Source organism: Cygnus olor, chromosome 22, assembly GCF_009769625.2.
Source record: "Cygnus olor isolate bCygOlo1 chromosome 22, bCygOlo1.pri.v2, whole genome shotgun sequence".
In the NCBI taxonomy this organism is placed as follows: domain Eukaryota; kingdom Metazoa; phylum Chordata; class Aves; order Anseriformes; family Anatidae; genus Cygnus; species Cygnus olor.
In genome coordinates this window covers 1,556,143-1,573,817 of record NC_049190.1, presented here as the reverse complement: position 1 = coordinate 1,573,817, position 17,675 = coordinate 1,556,143, and the positions used below count along the sequence as shown (strand labels likewise).

The 17,675-nt window shown below is 44.8% G+C and overlaps 2 protein-coding genes and 1 long non-coding RNA gene across 4 annotated transcripts; 1 reads left to right on the top strand and 2 right to left on the bottom strand.

Annotated features, from left to right (window-relative positions):
* Positions 1-778: 778 nt before the first annotated feature.
* On the bottom strand, positions 779-11,983 carry CD3E (CD3e molecule). Of its 2 annotated transcripts, none has more exons than XM_040534335.1 (8): positions 11,846-11,983; positions 7,161-7,275; positions 5,685-5,705; positions 5,384-5,404; positions 4,685-4,873; positions 3,655-3,807; positions 2,626-2,672; positions 779-2,270 (listed from the first exon to the last, which is right to left on the bottom strand). In XM_040534335.1, the coding sequence occupies exons 2-8, from the start codon at positions 7,243-7,245 to the stop codon at positions 2,214-2,216; spliced, it is 573 nt and encodes a 190-aa protein (XP_040390269.1). In that variant the 5' UTR covers positions 7,246-7,275; positions 11,846-11,983; the 3' UTR covers positions 779-2,213. The 2 variants fall into 2 exon arrangements, with proteins under 2 accessions (XP_040390269.1, XP_040390268.1); XM_040534334.1 differs by lacking the exon at positions 11,846-11,983 and adding an exon at positions 7,393-7,484.
* Positions 11,984-12,031: 48 nt separating this feature from the next.
* On the top strand, positions 12,032-16,703 carry MPZL2 (myelin protein zero like 2). Its single transcript, XM_040534332.1, has 6 exons — positions 12,032-12,164; positions 14,219-14,385; positions 15,019-15,229; positions 15,479-15,623; positions 15,968-16,055; positions 16,572-16,703. Exons 1-5 carry the CDS (start codon positions 12,110-12,112, stop codon positions 16,026-16,028), a joined length of 639 nt encoding a protein of 212 aa, XP_040390266.1. The 5' UTR covers positions 12,032-12,109; the 3' UTR covers positions 16,029-16,055; positions 16,572-16,703.
* LOC121058579 lies at positions 15,960-16,750 on the bottom strand. Its single transcript, XR_005814249.1, has 2 exons — positions 16,576-16,750; positions 15,960-16,059 (listed from the first exon to the last, which is right to left on the bottom strand). It is a non-coding gene; the product is annotated as an uncharacterized LOC121058579 (long non-coding RNA).
* Between the last annotated feature and the right edge of the window lie 925 nt (positions 16,751-17,675).

The following is a 17,675-nucleotide window of genomic DNA, read 5'->3' as shown; positions in this document are numbered from 1 at the left end:
TGGCTGTGGGAGGCTCCACGCCTCACCCCTGGGAGGACACAGCAACGCTCGGTAGCGCAGCTAACACAGAGGTTGTCGCTGGATGTGCGCTGATCCCACTGAGATAAGGAGAGCGTGGGATGGCACTGGTTGGGGCAAACACTAGGGAAGTATAAGGCCCTATAAAAGGGAGAAGCACCAGGGTGTAGCTCGAAGCAAAATTTGTACACCCGGAGCGATCCAGGCCTCTCACATCCCATCCGTGGCAGTGGTCCCTATGGCTAGGCTGAGTAAGCTTCCCTGGAGCAGTGCTGATTTGCAAAAGATGAGAACCTGACCCAGAATAGTTTCAGAGCTGCTGGGGGCTAGTGCTCTCTGTATCTTGCAATCTCCCTCCTTGATGTTTAATGCTTTGTATGGTAAACCCAGCTGTACTGCCTTTAAACCACATCCTGCAGGGTAAGTACAGCAGTCTCAAGCATGAACTTCGCTGGGGTGTTCAACTCCCTATGCCGAAACTCTAGGGCTAAACCACCCCCAACCCCCACCACTGCTGCTGTTTCCTCTCTGCAGAGCTGTTGCTCTCTGCAGAGCAACAGAAATGTGGCTTGCTCAGCCAGCCAGTCTCAGGCCAGAAATGTTCCCACACATTAAGCGTCTCTGCTCCTTAAGTTACGACCTGTCCCACTGCTGCTGCTTTGGGAACTGCAGCTCTTCACATCACGCAGATTTGGAACGGCTATGCTGAGTTCAAATAGTTTTTCTTCAATAGAAGCATAAACACGGGAAATCTTTTCAATGCATATCTGGAGGTTCGGTCTCCCATTTTATTAATGTATTGCAATTTTTAAATGTATATAAAGAAAGCTGAAACATCTTTACCAATGGCAAGGCAGCCTGCCATCTTTCTAATAGAGCCCAAGCAGAACTCAAGTGGGGAGAGAAAGGGCAGCCGACAAGGACAGATCATGAGAATCTGCAAGTGACAATAGTTCTGGAAAATGAAACTCCAGCAGCAAATGTACAGCCTTGGGGCACAAGCCAGTCAAAGAAATATTTTTATCCTAGACTATGCTATCCTAGACTACACTATAAAATATCAGTAAAAATGGAGTCCTTGAAGTCTCTGGGATGAGAAGGGCAACGCAGCAAAAGAGTTAGATGCTCCCTTGGATTTTGTGGGTCCTGAGCATTGCCTCTGTGGCCCCAACACGTTCCTTTCAATTCCAGCAAACGAGCTGCTGCAGAACAGAGTGCTGCTCCTGGGGCTGAGCCAAAGGGTCTCAGTTCTAATCTGGGAAACACAAAAATCCCTGCTGTGCTGTCTCAGTCAGACTGCAGAGGTGATACTCATTGATTGCTAAATGGGGGTCAAATCTTAGCTGTAATATCTAAGAGCCCTATAATTTAATAGTAACAAAGATCTAACGCTCAGCCAAGCACTTTAATTTCCTAGCTGGCTTTCAGATGACATGGGAAGGTGCCAAATTCCCGTGTGACCCATTAAGGATGTCCCGACAAAGGTCTGAAACACAAAGGACCCTGGATGCAAAGGGGTACTCAGCCCCCCCATTTCCCTCAGAAGGGCAGGGGGCTGGGCAGGCATGCCGGCATGATACTTATAGACATGCTTCTCATTTTTTTTAAAGGAAAACTTATTTTTTTCTTTTAACTGAAATGTTTTCATTCAAAGCAGTGGCCTCACTATGAAAATGTACATTTTCTTTTTAATATACTGACTGCCTCTGTTCCTTTTTGTTACAGTCATGGGCAGCAAAAGCTAAGAGCCTGAGAGCAGGATAAGGTCAGAGGCCAGTTGCTCTGACAAGGACCCACTCTTCACCCACCAGCTACCCAGGAAGCACAAGGAGCAAGTGGAGGCACTCGGGGCAGAAATGAAACTGGAGGGAAAACCAGAGCATGCAACTGGAGCAGAGAGAGAGGAGGACAAGGGGAAAGGAGGCGAGGAACAACGAGTGAGGCTCCAGTCCTTTAATGAGAAGGAAAACTTCTCTTGCCAATAGTCTCATTTGTTTCTTATCCCTAATGTCAGACTGAAGGAACATCTTGGGGTGGGACAGCATAGGGCAGCAGGACGCCTGTCCCGTCCAGCCACCTGGCTTACCCCAAAATGCCTGGGCCTCAGCAGGCCTGCAGAGAACTGGTAGCAAGCTGGGCAGAAGCACGCAAATCCTCTGCCACTGTTTTCCATCCAGCCTTCTTCTGTGGGAATGTCAGAAGCCCCTGGATTCCAGGCCTGCATACACCTCCCGCTGGCCTTTCCGAATGGGCTGTGGGAACAGCAGAGGTGTTAGTTCAGGAATCTTTATTCACATACCCTCAAACCCTCCGAGGTCTTGGTTGACACAATACTTAGGAAAAAAACACAACAGAGAGACCAGGTACAGTGCTGCTTTGGCATTGTGCAGTCTGCAGGAAGCTGCAGTTCTGCTCCTGACTCCCCGTGTCATCACCAAGAGAAAGGGCTCCATCCTCACCACCTTTTTCCTCCACCCCCTGGAAAACTTGGAGGTGGACTGGATGCTTCTCCAAAGGAGAAACAAAGGACAAATGCTACAGATTCCCAGCTCTGGCTACCCTTCCCCAGCCCGCAAAGAGGTGGAAAAAAAGGCAGGTTCTCCATACCTCATAGTCTGGGTTTGGAACAGGGGGAGGACGCTGCATTTTCTGACCTGCAACAGAGGCAAAGAGGGGTCAGCCTTGGTGATGGTTCTTTTAACATATCACGATGGACTTTCACAGAGTTGATCCCAGTGTAATGCATACCGTGGGTAACATTGTATGGCTTTATTATGAGCATAAAGCATTTAAAGACCCACTGCTGCAGTCAGGAGGCCTTCTGATCACTTAGGAGGAAATCCATCTTTCTTCTTCAAGAAGAACTACTTGAAAGCATGAGAGCCCCATGAGCACAGGCCCAGGCTACAGCTCCACAAATGGCTACCCGATCTATACTCCCCTGGCTTGGCAAGATGCATAGGCGTGAGCACATCACATTTCTGTCAAACCCAACACACAACAGGCACAATGAGCATAAAGTAGGGAATTCAGACCTGCTGAAAGATTTATATCTGCTTTGTGGGTGCTACGGAAAAAATGGCAACGTCTGATCTGCACAAAGCCAGGGTGGTGAAGTCACTACCCTGCATCACTTTGCCCCACCATTTATAATCTATGAGCCCCTCTGCTGGACTCACTGGGCCACCAAACCGTGGCCTCAGAAGCCAGGAATTCAAATGTACAACTTTAGTAAGACCATGATTTTGATTTCATGCCTGAATGCATGCCTGATTCTGGGTCTTTGAATGCCTGGGACAGCAGCTGAGTGGGCCGGGGCCAGGCTGGGTTGGCAGGCCACACTCACAAGCTAAGCATCTGCTGTACAGTGTTTGCTTCATCACAAACTCAGTGCTGCTTCACAGCAGCCTGGGAAATGGTTTCCTATGGGCAAGAAGCCTTTGACACAACACAGCAGCCACACCTGGCCCCTACAGAAGGCTGCCCAGAGCAACAGATGTGCCTATCAGGAGTGGAGTTTGGCAAGGCCTTGGGGGCTTGCGGGGAGCAGAGGATTCTCTCACTCAGCAGGGGAAGTGCTTCGTTTAGCACTTAGCAGACATCACAGAGAGCAGAAATGTCTGAAATAGCTCTTACCTCGTGGCCGACTGCCAGCACCAGCGCTCGGTCTCCCCTTCCTGTCTTTGCTGAAGTAGTAGACCAAAATCAGCACCCCAAGGGTGATGAGAAGATCTGCAATGATGATCCCTGTCACAGTCAAGGTATCCAGCTCCCTACAGTTGGTGCACACTGCCAGGAGAAAAGACAAAGGTGCTCAGAAGCCAGGTACCCCGTCTGGTCAGCAGAGGGCTAAGGGAAAGGCTACAAATCCAAGATGTTAGTCAAGTGCTTTCCGCTCACTATGTCTGGGCCTTACATATCTGTTAATGCTAGCAGAAAAGATAATGGTTTTGAGTGAGGAGTAAAGAGCAAACAGAAAGGAAGGAGGAAGGCACAGACCATTATATCCCCTCTCCGTTTCAATCTGCATACGGTCTCGGGGATCAGTGTGTGCGGTACCTTCACTACGCTCTGGTGTTTTGCATGGCCTGAGCAAAGCATCTCCTAGAACATTAGTGCTCTTCTCATGCCTGTCTAGCCTTAACCCCTGCTGCCTTGGCTGCATTCTAAGCACTGAATGTAGAGCAGCTGCCCAAACCTCACAGGGCTCAGAGGCTTAAAACACTGTGTCAGGGCGGAGGTAAACTCTTCCTGGCTGCTGGGTCACAGAACAAGGCCGTGTGCTCCAGACTGGAGTTTTCCACTCTACAAGATAGGAAATGCCTCTAGCCTTTATGGCAGACTACTCTTGCCTTGTCACGTGGCAGAAGCTGTGGAGAAAACATTGTGAACTATGTATGTGGGAACCCCTGATATGAAACCATCTTGGGACTGAGGAGACCAGAGGGAAAGGTGCAGATCGCAGGGAGATTCATTTTGCCACAACTGTGCTTTTGGACTCTTCTATTGTCCACATAGAGCAGGAAGAACATCTGCAGAATAGCATTCACTCAGCCCAACAGCACTGAGAATCAGGCCTCATCTCTTTTAACATTTGTCAGTGAAAGATGTAGGCTTTACCTCTAGCAAATGTAGATTCTCATAGACCAAGTGCTTTTTCACTCACCTCTGGCCTTCAGGTACATTTGGATCTTGTCACTACCTGATGTACAAGTCAAATTGAGAGGAGAACTGTCGTGATTCTCTTTCACGTATGTATTGCCTTGAGCCTCTGAACTTTTTGGACTCCATGTTATGTCTTCAGGCAAGGGGCATACGACTGTCACTGTGGTTCCAGAAATATCCACCTGGAGTTCTTCACGGGAAGATGGGCCAACAAGAAGGGAAATCATCATTACAAAGAGATTCTGGCAAGCTTCCCTGCCCACCCTTGATTCCACCACAACAGTTTTCTCTGCTCATTCTTTGACTTTACTGAATAATGTAAATTCCGTATGTATGCATTTTCTGCATGCACATTTACTTTTATTTTTTACACTCATCTCTTTGCAACACTAGGCAGTATCAAAATACCATCACAGAATGCTCAGCTCTATGTTGGAGTCTGTCCACACACCACTGATAGTTTTGTTTATCCGTGTGTTTGCTGGTCCCTGCAAATATCCAACCCTGCTTGAAGACCACTAACAGCAACTAAGGGCAACTCGTTATAGTTGATTTCTCTGAACAGTGATGGCAGTAGCAACTAAGAAACAGGAGATGTTTCCCTCCCAACGCACTGCTTGAATTCAAATATTTCTAGTCCTTGCCCGTGAAGCTTTTATATCATACCATGTAATTAAGAATGCCAGTAAAATACACTTACCCCTCAGTTCTTCATCAGAAACTGCAGGAAACAAATAGTTAGTGTTGGCAAATCAGCCCACAAATCAGCCCACCCAACAAGCCATTGCTTACCACTCTCTGAAAATGCCCAACCCTACTTCAGGATCACTACCAATAATAAGGGACAATTCAAGACAGCCAATGAACAGGGATTTTTTTTCCTATACTACAATGTTTTTATAATTCAAATACTTCCATTTGACTAGGAGTTCTCACTTGTGAGGCATAGTTGGTCTTTTTAGCTTAATAAATCGTTAAGAATGCTGGTAAAATACACTTACCCTCCTGAGCTGCGGTGCCAACTACAAAAGAAAGAAAAACATGTGTTAAGCAAATTAGCCACTGATATCATATACCTTTCCTATTTCAAGGATATTGTTTCTGAATTCAGCTGCTTGAAAGACATGTTAATACTCTTATAGTTGTGCTAAATAAAACATTCTGTTAACTGAGACAGGATGTTGTTTTGAAATGAAGTATTTTTCTTTGGAAGCCATTTTTAACATAGAGTAATGCAGAACAGAAATTTGAATGATTTTTGAGCCTGTTTAGAAAAAGATTTATTGCACGGAGTACACCCAAGAATTTTGCTTTATCACCATGGGCCAAGGAGTGCTGGAAAATCATGCCTGTTTTCTTCAGTGAGAGCAGCTGTGCTCTACAAGAGTATGCCACTGGTAGAATGGACCCTGATGCTCGATTTAAGTCTGTAAAGTGGTTTAACTACATGATTTTCTCTCTCTTTGCAGGAAACAAGTAGCCCCATTGAAGTCTGGAGACGAAGTATTATAAAAAGTTTTTAGGAGATCTGCATTAGACTTGTGATCTGCTTTAAAGATATTTGTTGATAGAAAGTAACCTAAGTAAGTAAAGGAATGAGGTGTATTTAAGTGTTTAGTGCTGTTGTCTCAGTCCAGGTAATGCCTGCTCTACAGTAGGAGCTACTTATAACAAAACTGTAGATTTGAAATTACACAGGCATAGGACTTGGCTGGAGAGAAGGCTATCTGATGATTTTTTTCTTTGTATAAAATCAATTTAAATTTGAAAAAGAACAGGACATTGCCAAACCAAATGTTCTCAGTTTTCTCAAAGAATAGCAGTTGGTATTTACAGTACATTGGCACAGGAGTTGTAGTCTTACAGCAGTTACCTTTTAGTTACCTTTCAAAATTATCTTTCATAGTTACCAGCTTCTTTATAGCCTTTACAGATACTCCTCATTTCATCTTAAAACAGCTTTTTAAACTCTGGTCAGTTCAAACTGGTAACGTGGAAAATGCTGCCCCTCCCATGATATCACAGTGAATCTGAACACGGAATGGAAGTTATTCATGCTTGATCACAAAATGATTTAAGAAAAGTGCATGACTGAAGAGTAGAAATAAAATAAGAATTAAAAATTCAGACCCTCATAGTTCATGCTGCTGTGGAAAGTAGTGCCTGAAGTTCCAGCTCTTAATTTCACCCACCTTGTTGCATAAATTTTGGCGACCAGGTGTTTTAGTGAATCAGCTAGCAAGCAAAAATTCCCTAGGGACCTTAGGTTCTTCCCCTAGCCTAAGAGGGCTGAATTCCCATTTTCCTGTCCTCTGACGGGAACTCTCACTCTGGAGAGCAGCAGCTGTACTTGCCAGTTTCAGAAGATGTGGATGCATGTACTTTGCAAAACCAGCTGCATGCGCCCGCGCTTTCTCTGCTGCACCCCTGGCAGCCACCCTTCGGATCCCAGTGGACTTCTGGCCAGCTCTACTCACCCGCACACAGCAGGAGTCCCAGGAGGGGCAAGGACAGCTCAAACCTCATCCTTGTGTTCCTCCTTCTCTTGCTCTTCTCTACCATTGCCGATCAGATTGGCATCACTAAGGCTGGCTGTGAAGGAAGAAAGAACACGTTGGCATTTCAAGTTCTCGCTTACAAGAAAGAGGCCCAAGATTTTTTCCTAGAATTGTGTACGGCAATGAATGGAGCAGTGCCGAGGAGACTCACTGTTTCCAGTGAAACCAGCAAGCAGCCAAGAAAGACAGAACGCAAACGATAAAATGAACCCACTTCAGGAAGCGTGGAGGCTCAAAATGTCTTCCTATCATGTCATTGGCAGCAAGGGGTGGGTGCTCTGCGCCAGCGCAGTTGGAGACCTGTTGTAACTGCTTTAGGAGCAGCCGGAGAGATAAACAAGCCCATATTCATAACAACTTTTCAATATGAGTGTTTCTGAAGTTCAAACTGCTGCAAGCAACTTAACATACTGAGGGAATCAACAAAGGAACCAGAAACACTACAAGAAGCTCAACACCTAGAAACGCCGCATGGCCAGCACTGTTCAGACACATCTGACTCTCTGTCCCCTTGGAGGGTTTAACATAATCGTAGTTTGGGTTGGAAGGGACCTTAAAGATCACCTAGTTCCAACCCCTGACATGGGCAGGGACACCTCCGATGAGACCAGGTTGCTCAAAGCCCCATCCAGCCTGGCCTTGAACAATTCAGGGATGGGGCAGCCACAGTTTCTCCGGGTGACCTGTTCCAGTGCCCCACCACCCTCATATAAAAAATTTCTCCCTACTATCTAATATAACCTATCTATCCTCTTTTAGTTTAAAGTCATTACTCCTTGTCTTATCACCCCACTCCCTGACGAAGAGCTTGCACTGGCTCCTTTCAGAGCTTTTCTATGGACTAACTTCGACTTTAAAAACACGAGGCAAAGTGACCTGATTCCACTAGAGGGGGCTCCTGCCCCTGCCAACGTGCTCTGCTCAGCATGCCTACCTCTGCAGCCTGCAGCGGGGAGCTTTCTCCTCGCAAACTTGTGATTCAGGCAGCGAAGACCTCCTTCCAGGCTTTGCAGGGGTAGTGGCATGCAGAACACACTGTCCCTCTGTTTTCCTGTGCTTGAAGCCTACAGAGGTAGCAGAGCTGCTATTAACGGTTGCGAGAGTACTGGGGATTTTTAGGGTACCTGCCCAAAGCAGACACTCCAGGCAAGCCAAAGCTTCCCCTTCCACAAGGGTGCACTATGCTTTGGCACCTGTCGTGCACATCTCAAGGGACTTCAGATGGATGGAGCTGGCTTCTTGCTCCTTCCCAAAAACTTGCTATTTAACGACATGGCTAACCATAATGCTGTGGGCCTCTATTTAGTTTATTGAGGAGCTCCACTTAGTTGTCAGACTTCCTTTTACTTAACTTTGTTTCAAAATGAAAAATAATTACATTACTAGTAATGGTGCCTGGGACTTGGTGCTCTTTTAACAGCTGGATTCAGGACGTTTTGAAACAAGATGCTGAAGGTTAGTAAAAGATTGCAAGTGAAGACTGGAGGAGACGCTCCTCCACAGTTTGTGCATTAAACAAATGTGGTCCTAACTGAGAGCCAGTGTTGTTGCTCAGTGGCCAAAGGGCAGCGACAGCGAGAAACATACTTGTCCTACTGGACTCTGCGCGGGCTGCCTGAGGATAAGAAGTTGCTGCTACACAGACAGATAATTTTGAGAGGTGCCAGCCTAGTCTGCGGGAAAGTTGTGTAGCCGATGTGACGACTGCTGGAATGAAGCACAACAAAAGGCCAAAGTGCTAAACTGGAAACTCCTACAGCCTGACTGCCTTGCCGGATGAGTCGATTACCTGTAACACAGATGCACTGATCCATGCGGAGTTGGGGGTGCCTCGGGCTTTTCTGCAGCGATCAGCATGTAATTGGTGGCATCCTGCGCTGAAGAAAGCCATGAACACGAAACCAGCCCAGTGGGACTGAGCCAAAATCAAATGACAGGCTGAGGAAGGGAGCTGTGGAGTCGTGCTGTTTAATGCTGCTCTAACCACACAATTGTGCTTCTCCCTGAACATGTGTGAGGGAAAGTCCCAGAACCAGAGCTGTATACTTAGCTCTACTTAGAGCCAACTGCTTGAGCTGACAGGTAGAGAAGATTCCCAAGTGATGGTCCCTGCACAGCCAGCCAGCCAGAGGCAGCCTGCTGCAGCTCTGCACTCTCCTTGGGACAGATCTGCCTCAGCATCCTCAGGAAATGCTGCTGCACTAGGTATGTTTTCTTTCCCCACGGGACCACTATAAAAATGCATTTTCAGACTAGAAGAATCGACAGCATCAGTTCCCCAAAGAACAAACTCTAGGAGCCATCATCAGGATCACGTTTACCTGCTTCCCAGCAGAATTTCTACATATGCAGTGAATAATTTCTCTCCTCGGAGGAGAGCCAGTCAAGACCCAAATATTTGATCCTACACCGCTGCAATTACTACAGATCAGCTTCTTTCAAATCAAGAAAGTCTTGCTTGGAAAGACTGGACCAGCCTCTCACACCTGAGCAAGAATCCAGTGGTTAAAAAACAGAGCCTGTGCGGATGTGCTTCAAGTTCAGACCTGAGCTGATGTTGCCGAGCAGCAATTACATCTCCTAGGACTGTTAGAGATCTGCAAGCTATTCAAGAATTCAAGTAATTCTGCAGAACAATCAACCATAGCAAGGGCTAATCCCCTCCAGCACATCCTACTTGAATGCATTGAAAATAATGCCCATGCTCTGATCATACCTGGAGCACACACAGCGAGGTCCACATGTCTGAGATACGTCAGTCTACATACAACATGCTAAAATGACGAGTCGTATGACAGACAATAATTAGTGCTCAAGATAAAGATCTCCTGGGCAGAAAAAGATGACAGAACTCAGGAAACATAATACACAGAGTTTATGTTTATGCATAAACCATAAGCATAAAGTTGATATTTTAAGCCACAGGAAGACTCCCTTTCTCTCCTAAAGATTCTCTTCTTGCCAATTTTCCTCTTCAGAACAGTTTTTTGCACACTCCTTTTCATTTCTATAACTTCATTTCCTCCCACATCTTTTATCATCATAAAACTCCTCTTTCAGCAATATAGGAACCTTGGAAAGTTCCTTTTCATGCTTTCCAGAGCAAACAGAAAATGATCAGCTCAGTTGTGCACAAAACCCTCTAACGTCATTCCAGGCTAACTTTTAACCCTCGGTGTGAATGATGCTTTTTTCCACAACAAATCAGCTCCAGCAAACTGCCTGCTGAGCACTCTTACAGACACCTGAAAGAAAATCTGAAAAGAGGTCGTATCCTCTGTCGGCAAAACAAACAAACAACAATAACAAAAACACAACCCAGCCTAATAAATGTTTACAGTGGAAATGAAAGAAATGGAAATGATGTTTTGGAATAGTAACTGAATGGAAATCTAGTGAGATGCAGTGATGAAGAGTTAGCACAGGGCCAAATTATTCCAAGGAAAATACACACGTGGTATCTCAGAGCTATTAGCAGAGACAAGATTCCCTGTGCTGTTCTGTGGGCAGCTTGTGAGACTGCTGCCCTCGGTGCTTTTCTGTATTGCCAAAGTTTTAGCTTGAAATTTATAAGTTAAAAATAAATTCAGTACTCTCCTCAGAAACTGCTGCCAGGATGTGATGAGCAAACAGGAGGAGAGATGTTTGCGTGGTTGCTCATTAGCAGGAATTCTGAGAGTCCTGCTGCTGTCTTCTGTCCATCAAAACCTTGTTCTGACCAGCACTGACACCTCAGTGTGTCCCAGGCAATACAAAACCTCCCGACTGCAGACCACATTGCTGCATGAGAAGACTGCCCTCACTCTGAGCTCTGAGCTGAAGGGAGCCCTTCAAAACGCCCAAATGTTAGCGGCATCCTCCCCCTTCCTGCCTTGGCATCCCTGCAGAGGCAATTAGCACCAGTCACAACTAAAGCTCCTAACCCAGGATGGCTGCTTGGAACGAGACCAAGGGTCATACACAAACATAGCCACAGCCAGTAGCAAGTTAAATGCTGTTATATGATTTATGGTCTGATAACACAAACTTTCTGCTATTGCTAACACACCTGTACAACTCACTTTCATGCTCTCACAACATCCACGTGCTGCTGGGAAAACATTTTGTGTCCCACTGAGTTTCTCTAGTGCTTTGTGCTGCTTGTTAAGCTCAGTGGGGCTTCCCCAGCTGTGCCTGGACGGTCACTGGGCTTGACTCATATCCGATGTAGTTCTCTTTTGACTTTTCCAAGAATTTCACAAACACTAGTTAATGCAGTTTCTCCATTCTTCTGTAAGATGAAGATCACCTCAATTTAACTATAGGTATCTGTGTTGCAGTAGGACCCTTCCGCTCCCTGAATACATGCCCAGATTACTGCTACGGGCAGTCTGTTTTGGCTTTTTTTAATTTTAATTTTTATTTTTCATATGTACACTATTTGCAGGTTTTTATCAAACAAATGGCCCTCACTCCTTCAGGCTACCTATAAATAACCTAGGGCAAATTTATGAGCAAAATTACCTCCCCCAAGAGGGGAGTGGTTTCAAGTGGAAGCTGGGAGGAGGGATGATTGCAACACAAAAGAGCAAAGGAATATGGGAGGCAGAAGAAATTAATCTTACCTTGAAAATCTCCCTGTTTTACGCACAAGTGATCTGTACTGCCTGGCCGCACCTTGCCTTTCATTGCATGGGCTGGGAGCAATCCGTGACTCAAACAGGAAAAAGCACGCACGTTGCCTTGCAGCCCAAACCGAGGGAAAGGAATTTGCTCAACTGTCCCGAGAAGGCTTTGAGAAATTTGTCTTTCATCCAGCTATTGAGAGCCTGAAACAAACTTGTCTTCCCTGCACTGCTCAACCTCCAGAGTACGGACTTGTCTTCCTGATGCATGGCCTCACCTGGCTGGGAGCTGTGCTCTTCCTTGGGGTACAGCTCCGAGGTAAGGAAACCTGATATTGCCTGGCCTCAGTTGCCATCTTGACTTTCCTCTTCTCATCCCTTAATTATCATCTTCATTAAGGCAGTGACTTTGTAGGAGTCTCGGATATTTGTTGTGGACAATTGCTGAGATTCTTTTGGTCCTGGGTTTGCTTGCAAGTGATTGAATTTCTCTGCAAAACAGGTTTAGGTGTGTTTGAGCGGAGGAAGAACACCGCTCTAATTCTGAGCTAAGGTTACACATCTTTGCCTTTCCTGCCTTCACTCAGCAGGAATCTGGACTTTACTCTCGGATGGTTGTTTTCTTTTTCTTTTTTCTTTTTTCTTTTTTTTTTTTTTCCACTGCCTTTGTTACTAGACAATCAGAGATTGTTAAACAGTTTAGATCCTTTACACAGCAACAAATCAGAATGACAGCGAAAAACTCACTTGAATTTTCAGTGGTTTATATCAGTATAACTAGAATCAAAATTTGGTCTGGGACCACCATGTCCTCCTTACCTAAAGGCATCAGCACCCATACTCTTAGCAATTTGTCTTGAAAATAAATATATTTTACAGTTAGTTCCTACACTTGTTCTTTTTAAGAAGTTTAAAATGAAATCAGGACAACTTGACACTTGGAAAAGAAACATGATCTCAGCCAATGAAATTTTCAAGTGTGAGCACCTGCAGTGGTTTGGCATTTCAAATATTTTCTCCTTTGAGAAAAGGAATTATTTGTCAAGAAATTCTTTGGCTATGAATTATTTTCAAATACAGGAAATGTATTAATTATCTCTGCCATGAAACCATATTTTACAGCCCCAGATAAGCTATTTTTTCCCTGAGTCACACTGGGGTAAGTTAATTCATCTTCCTAAAGTGATAGGAAATTATTTTTTTTTTCAGTGTTAGCATTTTTTTTCCTTTTATAAGCGGGTAAAAGGAAAGTAAGGGGAGTACATAATCAAGAACAGGGAAGACTGTCCCCTTCCAGAGCAGGAATAGCAAGATTTTTCAACTGGCACTGCTGTTTGGTGGAAATTATCCCACTAACCCTGAGGGACAACATTTGGCCAGTTCAGAGGCCTTTTTGTTTTCATATTTTTCATTTTTCTTTCTCTGTCGTTATGTTCACTCTTGCTTATCTCTTTCTGGGTAGTCTACCTTGATGTTAACTTATTTTTAAAGCAGCAGCCGTGGTGGTTTGCTTAACAGAGGATGTTTCTTTGACAAACAAACACTTACAGATTCACCTCGATGATCTGTAGAGTTCCTCAACCTGCTTTCCCTATAATTTTCCAGTGGTGGTATTAACCTTCTCAACAGACACTTCTTACAAAAATAAGGGCAGTTTTCACCATGGTATTTGTGCCACACGAACTGATAATACAAAGTGTATAAAAGAAAGTTCTAGGATGGGAGGTGGCAACCATTCGTAGGTGCTTAGCAGTGCTACTTGGAGGAAAAGAGCTGGTTTTCTGGAGAAATCTGGGTGGGGAATTGAGCGCAGTAGAGTGTAAATCACCTGCCATCATGTGCTGAGGACAAGCACATGAAGTTATACTGCATCTTTAGTGCTAATCAGGAGCATATTGCAGGAGGGCTGCCATTTACAAGTGTACCTCCTAGATGTTGTTTGCTCATGCCTGAAGGAGACATTTCCCCCAGAAAACAAACCAATGTGTACTGTTCCTATAGGAAAGTCCCTCTCAGTGGTCCCTTCTCAACTAGGTATCAGATCTGTCAGTGTTTAACTGTGCAGCCACAAAACTACAAAGGAAGCATTGTATCAGCAATACAGATGAAAGCAAACTCCAGTAAAACGAGCACTGTGCAACCTGCATATCAGCTGACAAAAACCTTGAGGCACATTGGATCTTTTGGATTCTGCATAAGCAGGACTACCTCCCTCAGTAATTAAATCTATGGGATTTGAATGTTATGTTAAACATTAATAAGGACAGATAAAGCAGACTCCTGCATAGATCAAACAAAGATAAGGATAAGTGATGATTTTACTCGTAAACAGTAGTTTTGTTTACCTCTAACCCCTTGTTGTTTTCTCTGCAGCACTGTGGCCCATCACAGCCCTCGAAGTTTACACTTCCAAGGAGGTGGATGCTCTGAATGGAACTAACCTACGTTTAAAATGCACCTTCTCCAGCAGCAGCCCTATTAGCCCACAACTGTCAGTGACGTGGAACTTCCAGCCTGAGGACCTGAGCTCTCATGAGCCAGTGAGTGAGACCTTTATGCTCCATTTCATTGATGCACACTTGCTCAAATAAACCACTCCTAGGGCCCAGCTCTGGCTGGGTAACAATTCCAGGTGTTGGTGTGGGCAAGCACAGCCGAAACACATGAGTAAGTACATCTCGGCCCTTTTCTCTGCAGTTCATAAGGATTACTCTAAGCAAGAAGTTTTGTTTACAGAACCTGGTTCAAGAAACAATTTTTATGTTTAGTTTTGGGAAATCGTGGTTAAAAGATTTGGGGCCTGATGAAACTGTACATGTTTACAGCTGAATCCTGTCTTAGTTAACATCCTGCACCTGATGACTTATGATTTTCTTTGGCCAACGTGGCAGGGTAAGCAGATCGACAAGTACTGTAGTATAACTGAAAGAACACTGAACACAGCCTAACAAAGCCGTAGGCCTGAGCAGGACTGAGATCGCATGGCTGCTGGAGCAAGGGTATGATCTTTTGAAATTGCCTCAGAGTTCATCTGAGAGAAACTGAGCCAACACAACTCTCCTCATCTTAGGCCGTGTGTCTCAGCTGGTGCCACTCCACTTTCACGTGCTGCTTCCATCAGAAACACTGCACAAGCCACAGGAATGACAGTTTACTTTCTTTCTTTCTTGTAGGTATTTTATTACCTCAAGGAGCCCTACAAGCTGTCTGCTGGACGGTTCAAAGGGCGAGCCACTTGGGATGGGAATATTGAGCGTTATGATGTTTCCATTGTTATCTGGAATTTACAGCCCACTGACAACGGGACGTTCACCTGCCAGGTGAAGAACCCACCAGACGTTGATGGCACAATTGGTGAAGTGCGACTCAGAGTTGTGCAGAAAGGTGAGAGGCCAAGAACCCCACCTGAGGTTATGAGTTTAGCCAGTGCAGAACATTGGCAGGTCTTCATCCACATTTGGAAAAATGTATGGAAGCAAAAGGATTATAAGGAGAAAGCATGAGGAAAGTTCATGGATATAACAGAAAAAGGAGCTTAAGAAAAGGTTATATTCATGCATACAGGTACCCAGCCTAATATCAGGAGCCCTCAGTGTGTCCCTCTTGTTCATTTACCTGTTTTTCTCCATGCAGTGCATTTCTCAGAAATCCACTTCCTTGCCATCGCCATTGGGTCTGCATGTATTCTGATGATCATTGTGGTGACAGTTGTGATTATCTGTCGACACCATCGGAAGAAAAAGCAAGAGAAGACGACCGAGGTGTCAGATACTGAACTGTAAGGACAAGGGGGAGAGAGAGAGAAAGGCTTCTGGGAAAGAAAGCTTGTCAAATATATCTTCATGGCCACTCTGATTCATTGGCTTGGACCCTACACTAAGCATCTACAATGCAAACTGCTAACACAATTAGCAATAATTGGCTGCTTACTTGCAGTCAGAACAGAGCCCCAGGATGAATGAAGTTTGCAGTCTTTGTTTTGCTCTTGGCCTTTAAGGTGGCTCCTCACTCGAGGAGGAGCCTGCATAACTTCTTGTTTTATGTTATGTATGTTATATGTAACTCAGAACCTGACTGCTGCTCAGGATATCTGATGCTGATTTTTTTTTTTTCTAATAATAGTAGAGAAAAGGAGAAGCTGAAGATCAGAGAAGAAAAGGAAGCCACTCCATTAGAAGACTAGAGGTCTTTGATAGTATATACAATGCAGGTATCTATTCAAACATTCTCTAATTAATGCTTTAGTGTTACTTAAACATTTCACTTCTGTTCACAGTCAACAGGCCATGGTAGCCATGAACATGAACAACTGAGACCATAGTCACATTTTGCTCTTGAGGAGCCTTCAGAGAGAGAGACTGACAACTGAACAAGCAGTGGCAACATAACTGCCTCTTAACCATAGGAGTGATTTCTCCACCTTATTGTTGAGGATCATTGTAGGAAAGCCGTTATTGCTGCTTTCCATAGCTTGTCTGCTTTGTGGGTGGAGAAATGGATTAATTTCCTTTCACTAGTTTTGAATCTATTTTTGGATTCATTTAATCTTTATTTTAAATTGCTACAGGAAGACTGAAACTCTTTCCAGATTTGCCGGCTTTGCTGAAACAGCCTAATTTTTAACCACTCAGTTTCTGAGGTCGACAGATGCCTCTACTATGTTTATTTTCAACAATAATCGTGAGTAATCAATCTGTTTTGTTTCTCTTATAATCTTTCTTCTTAGGTACTTCTGAAGCAGATGGCGAGAGCTTGTAATTTTGGATGTTAGAACAAAGCTGAATTACAGACGCCTGATGCCGCAAGTGTGGTATCCCTGCTCAACCTGAAATTCTTGCAAGAAAAGAGGGTGACATTAACATAAGTTGTAAAGTGTTATTTCCTTCATTGAAGCAAAACAGGAGGAACTTGCCCTATGAACAAGGAAGTTTACTTAATCTTCACAGCTGCTGAACATGAACAAATAGGCTCTGAGGATGAAAAAATCACAGAAGTCAACAAAGTCAACAAAATGCTAAGACAGCTGACTTAATATTTGCCGTGTCTGAGCAGGCACACTCGTGCACCTTAAAATTTGAAAGGTACATTTGTGGTGCTCAATTTTTCCACCCTCAAAAACCTGTTTGATGTCACTAAAAGGAGGACTCGCTAGGTGAGGGATCAGAGGGGCCGCTAGCTGCTACAACCTTTATTGTCTCTTTGCTACTTTAAGCAGAAAGTCTTTGGGAATGCATGCTGTTTCTTATTAGGGGTAACATTTCCCAGCGGGTGTGTTTTTCATATTGATCTTTCTCAACTTCAGTACATTTTGTAAATGTGACAGCTGAAAAGGCTGCCTTCCAGTGCGCACAGCGTGGCCGTGTGCTTTGGCAGCTCCCCTTCTCCCACTCGCCTTGTCCTGGTGCACCCCAGACTGCCCTCCTTTCCCTCTGCTGCTCCAGTCCTGCTTCTCCCCATTATTTCTGGTGGACGACAAGCTGTGAGGTGCAACGCCTCTTGCCCTGACCCAGCAGACCTGCACATCCCGCTGTGGTGCCCTGGGACGTGGGCTGGCAGCAGCTGCGCTGGAGGCTGCCCCAAGCAAGTGATAATGGTGTGCTGCCACACTCAAGTTGAATTTGAAAACAGCACTCGGTGGCTGCTAGCGTTGTACCAGGCTTCCAAAACCACTATCACCAGTATTTCTCTGGATGCTGTTTATTGCCCCAGGCTGCCATCAGCACACCTTACTCCTGTGTTCAATCTTATTTAACACATACCCTGTACTTCCATTGACTTAATCAATCCAAGGCAAATGAAGCCCCAAATCATTAAAACCACTGAGCTATTA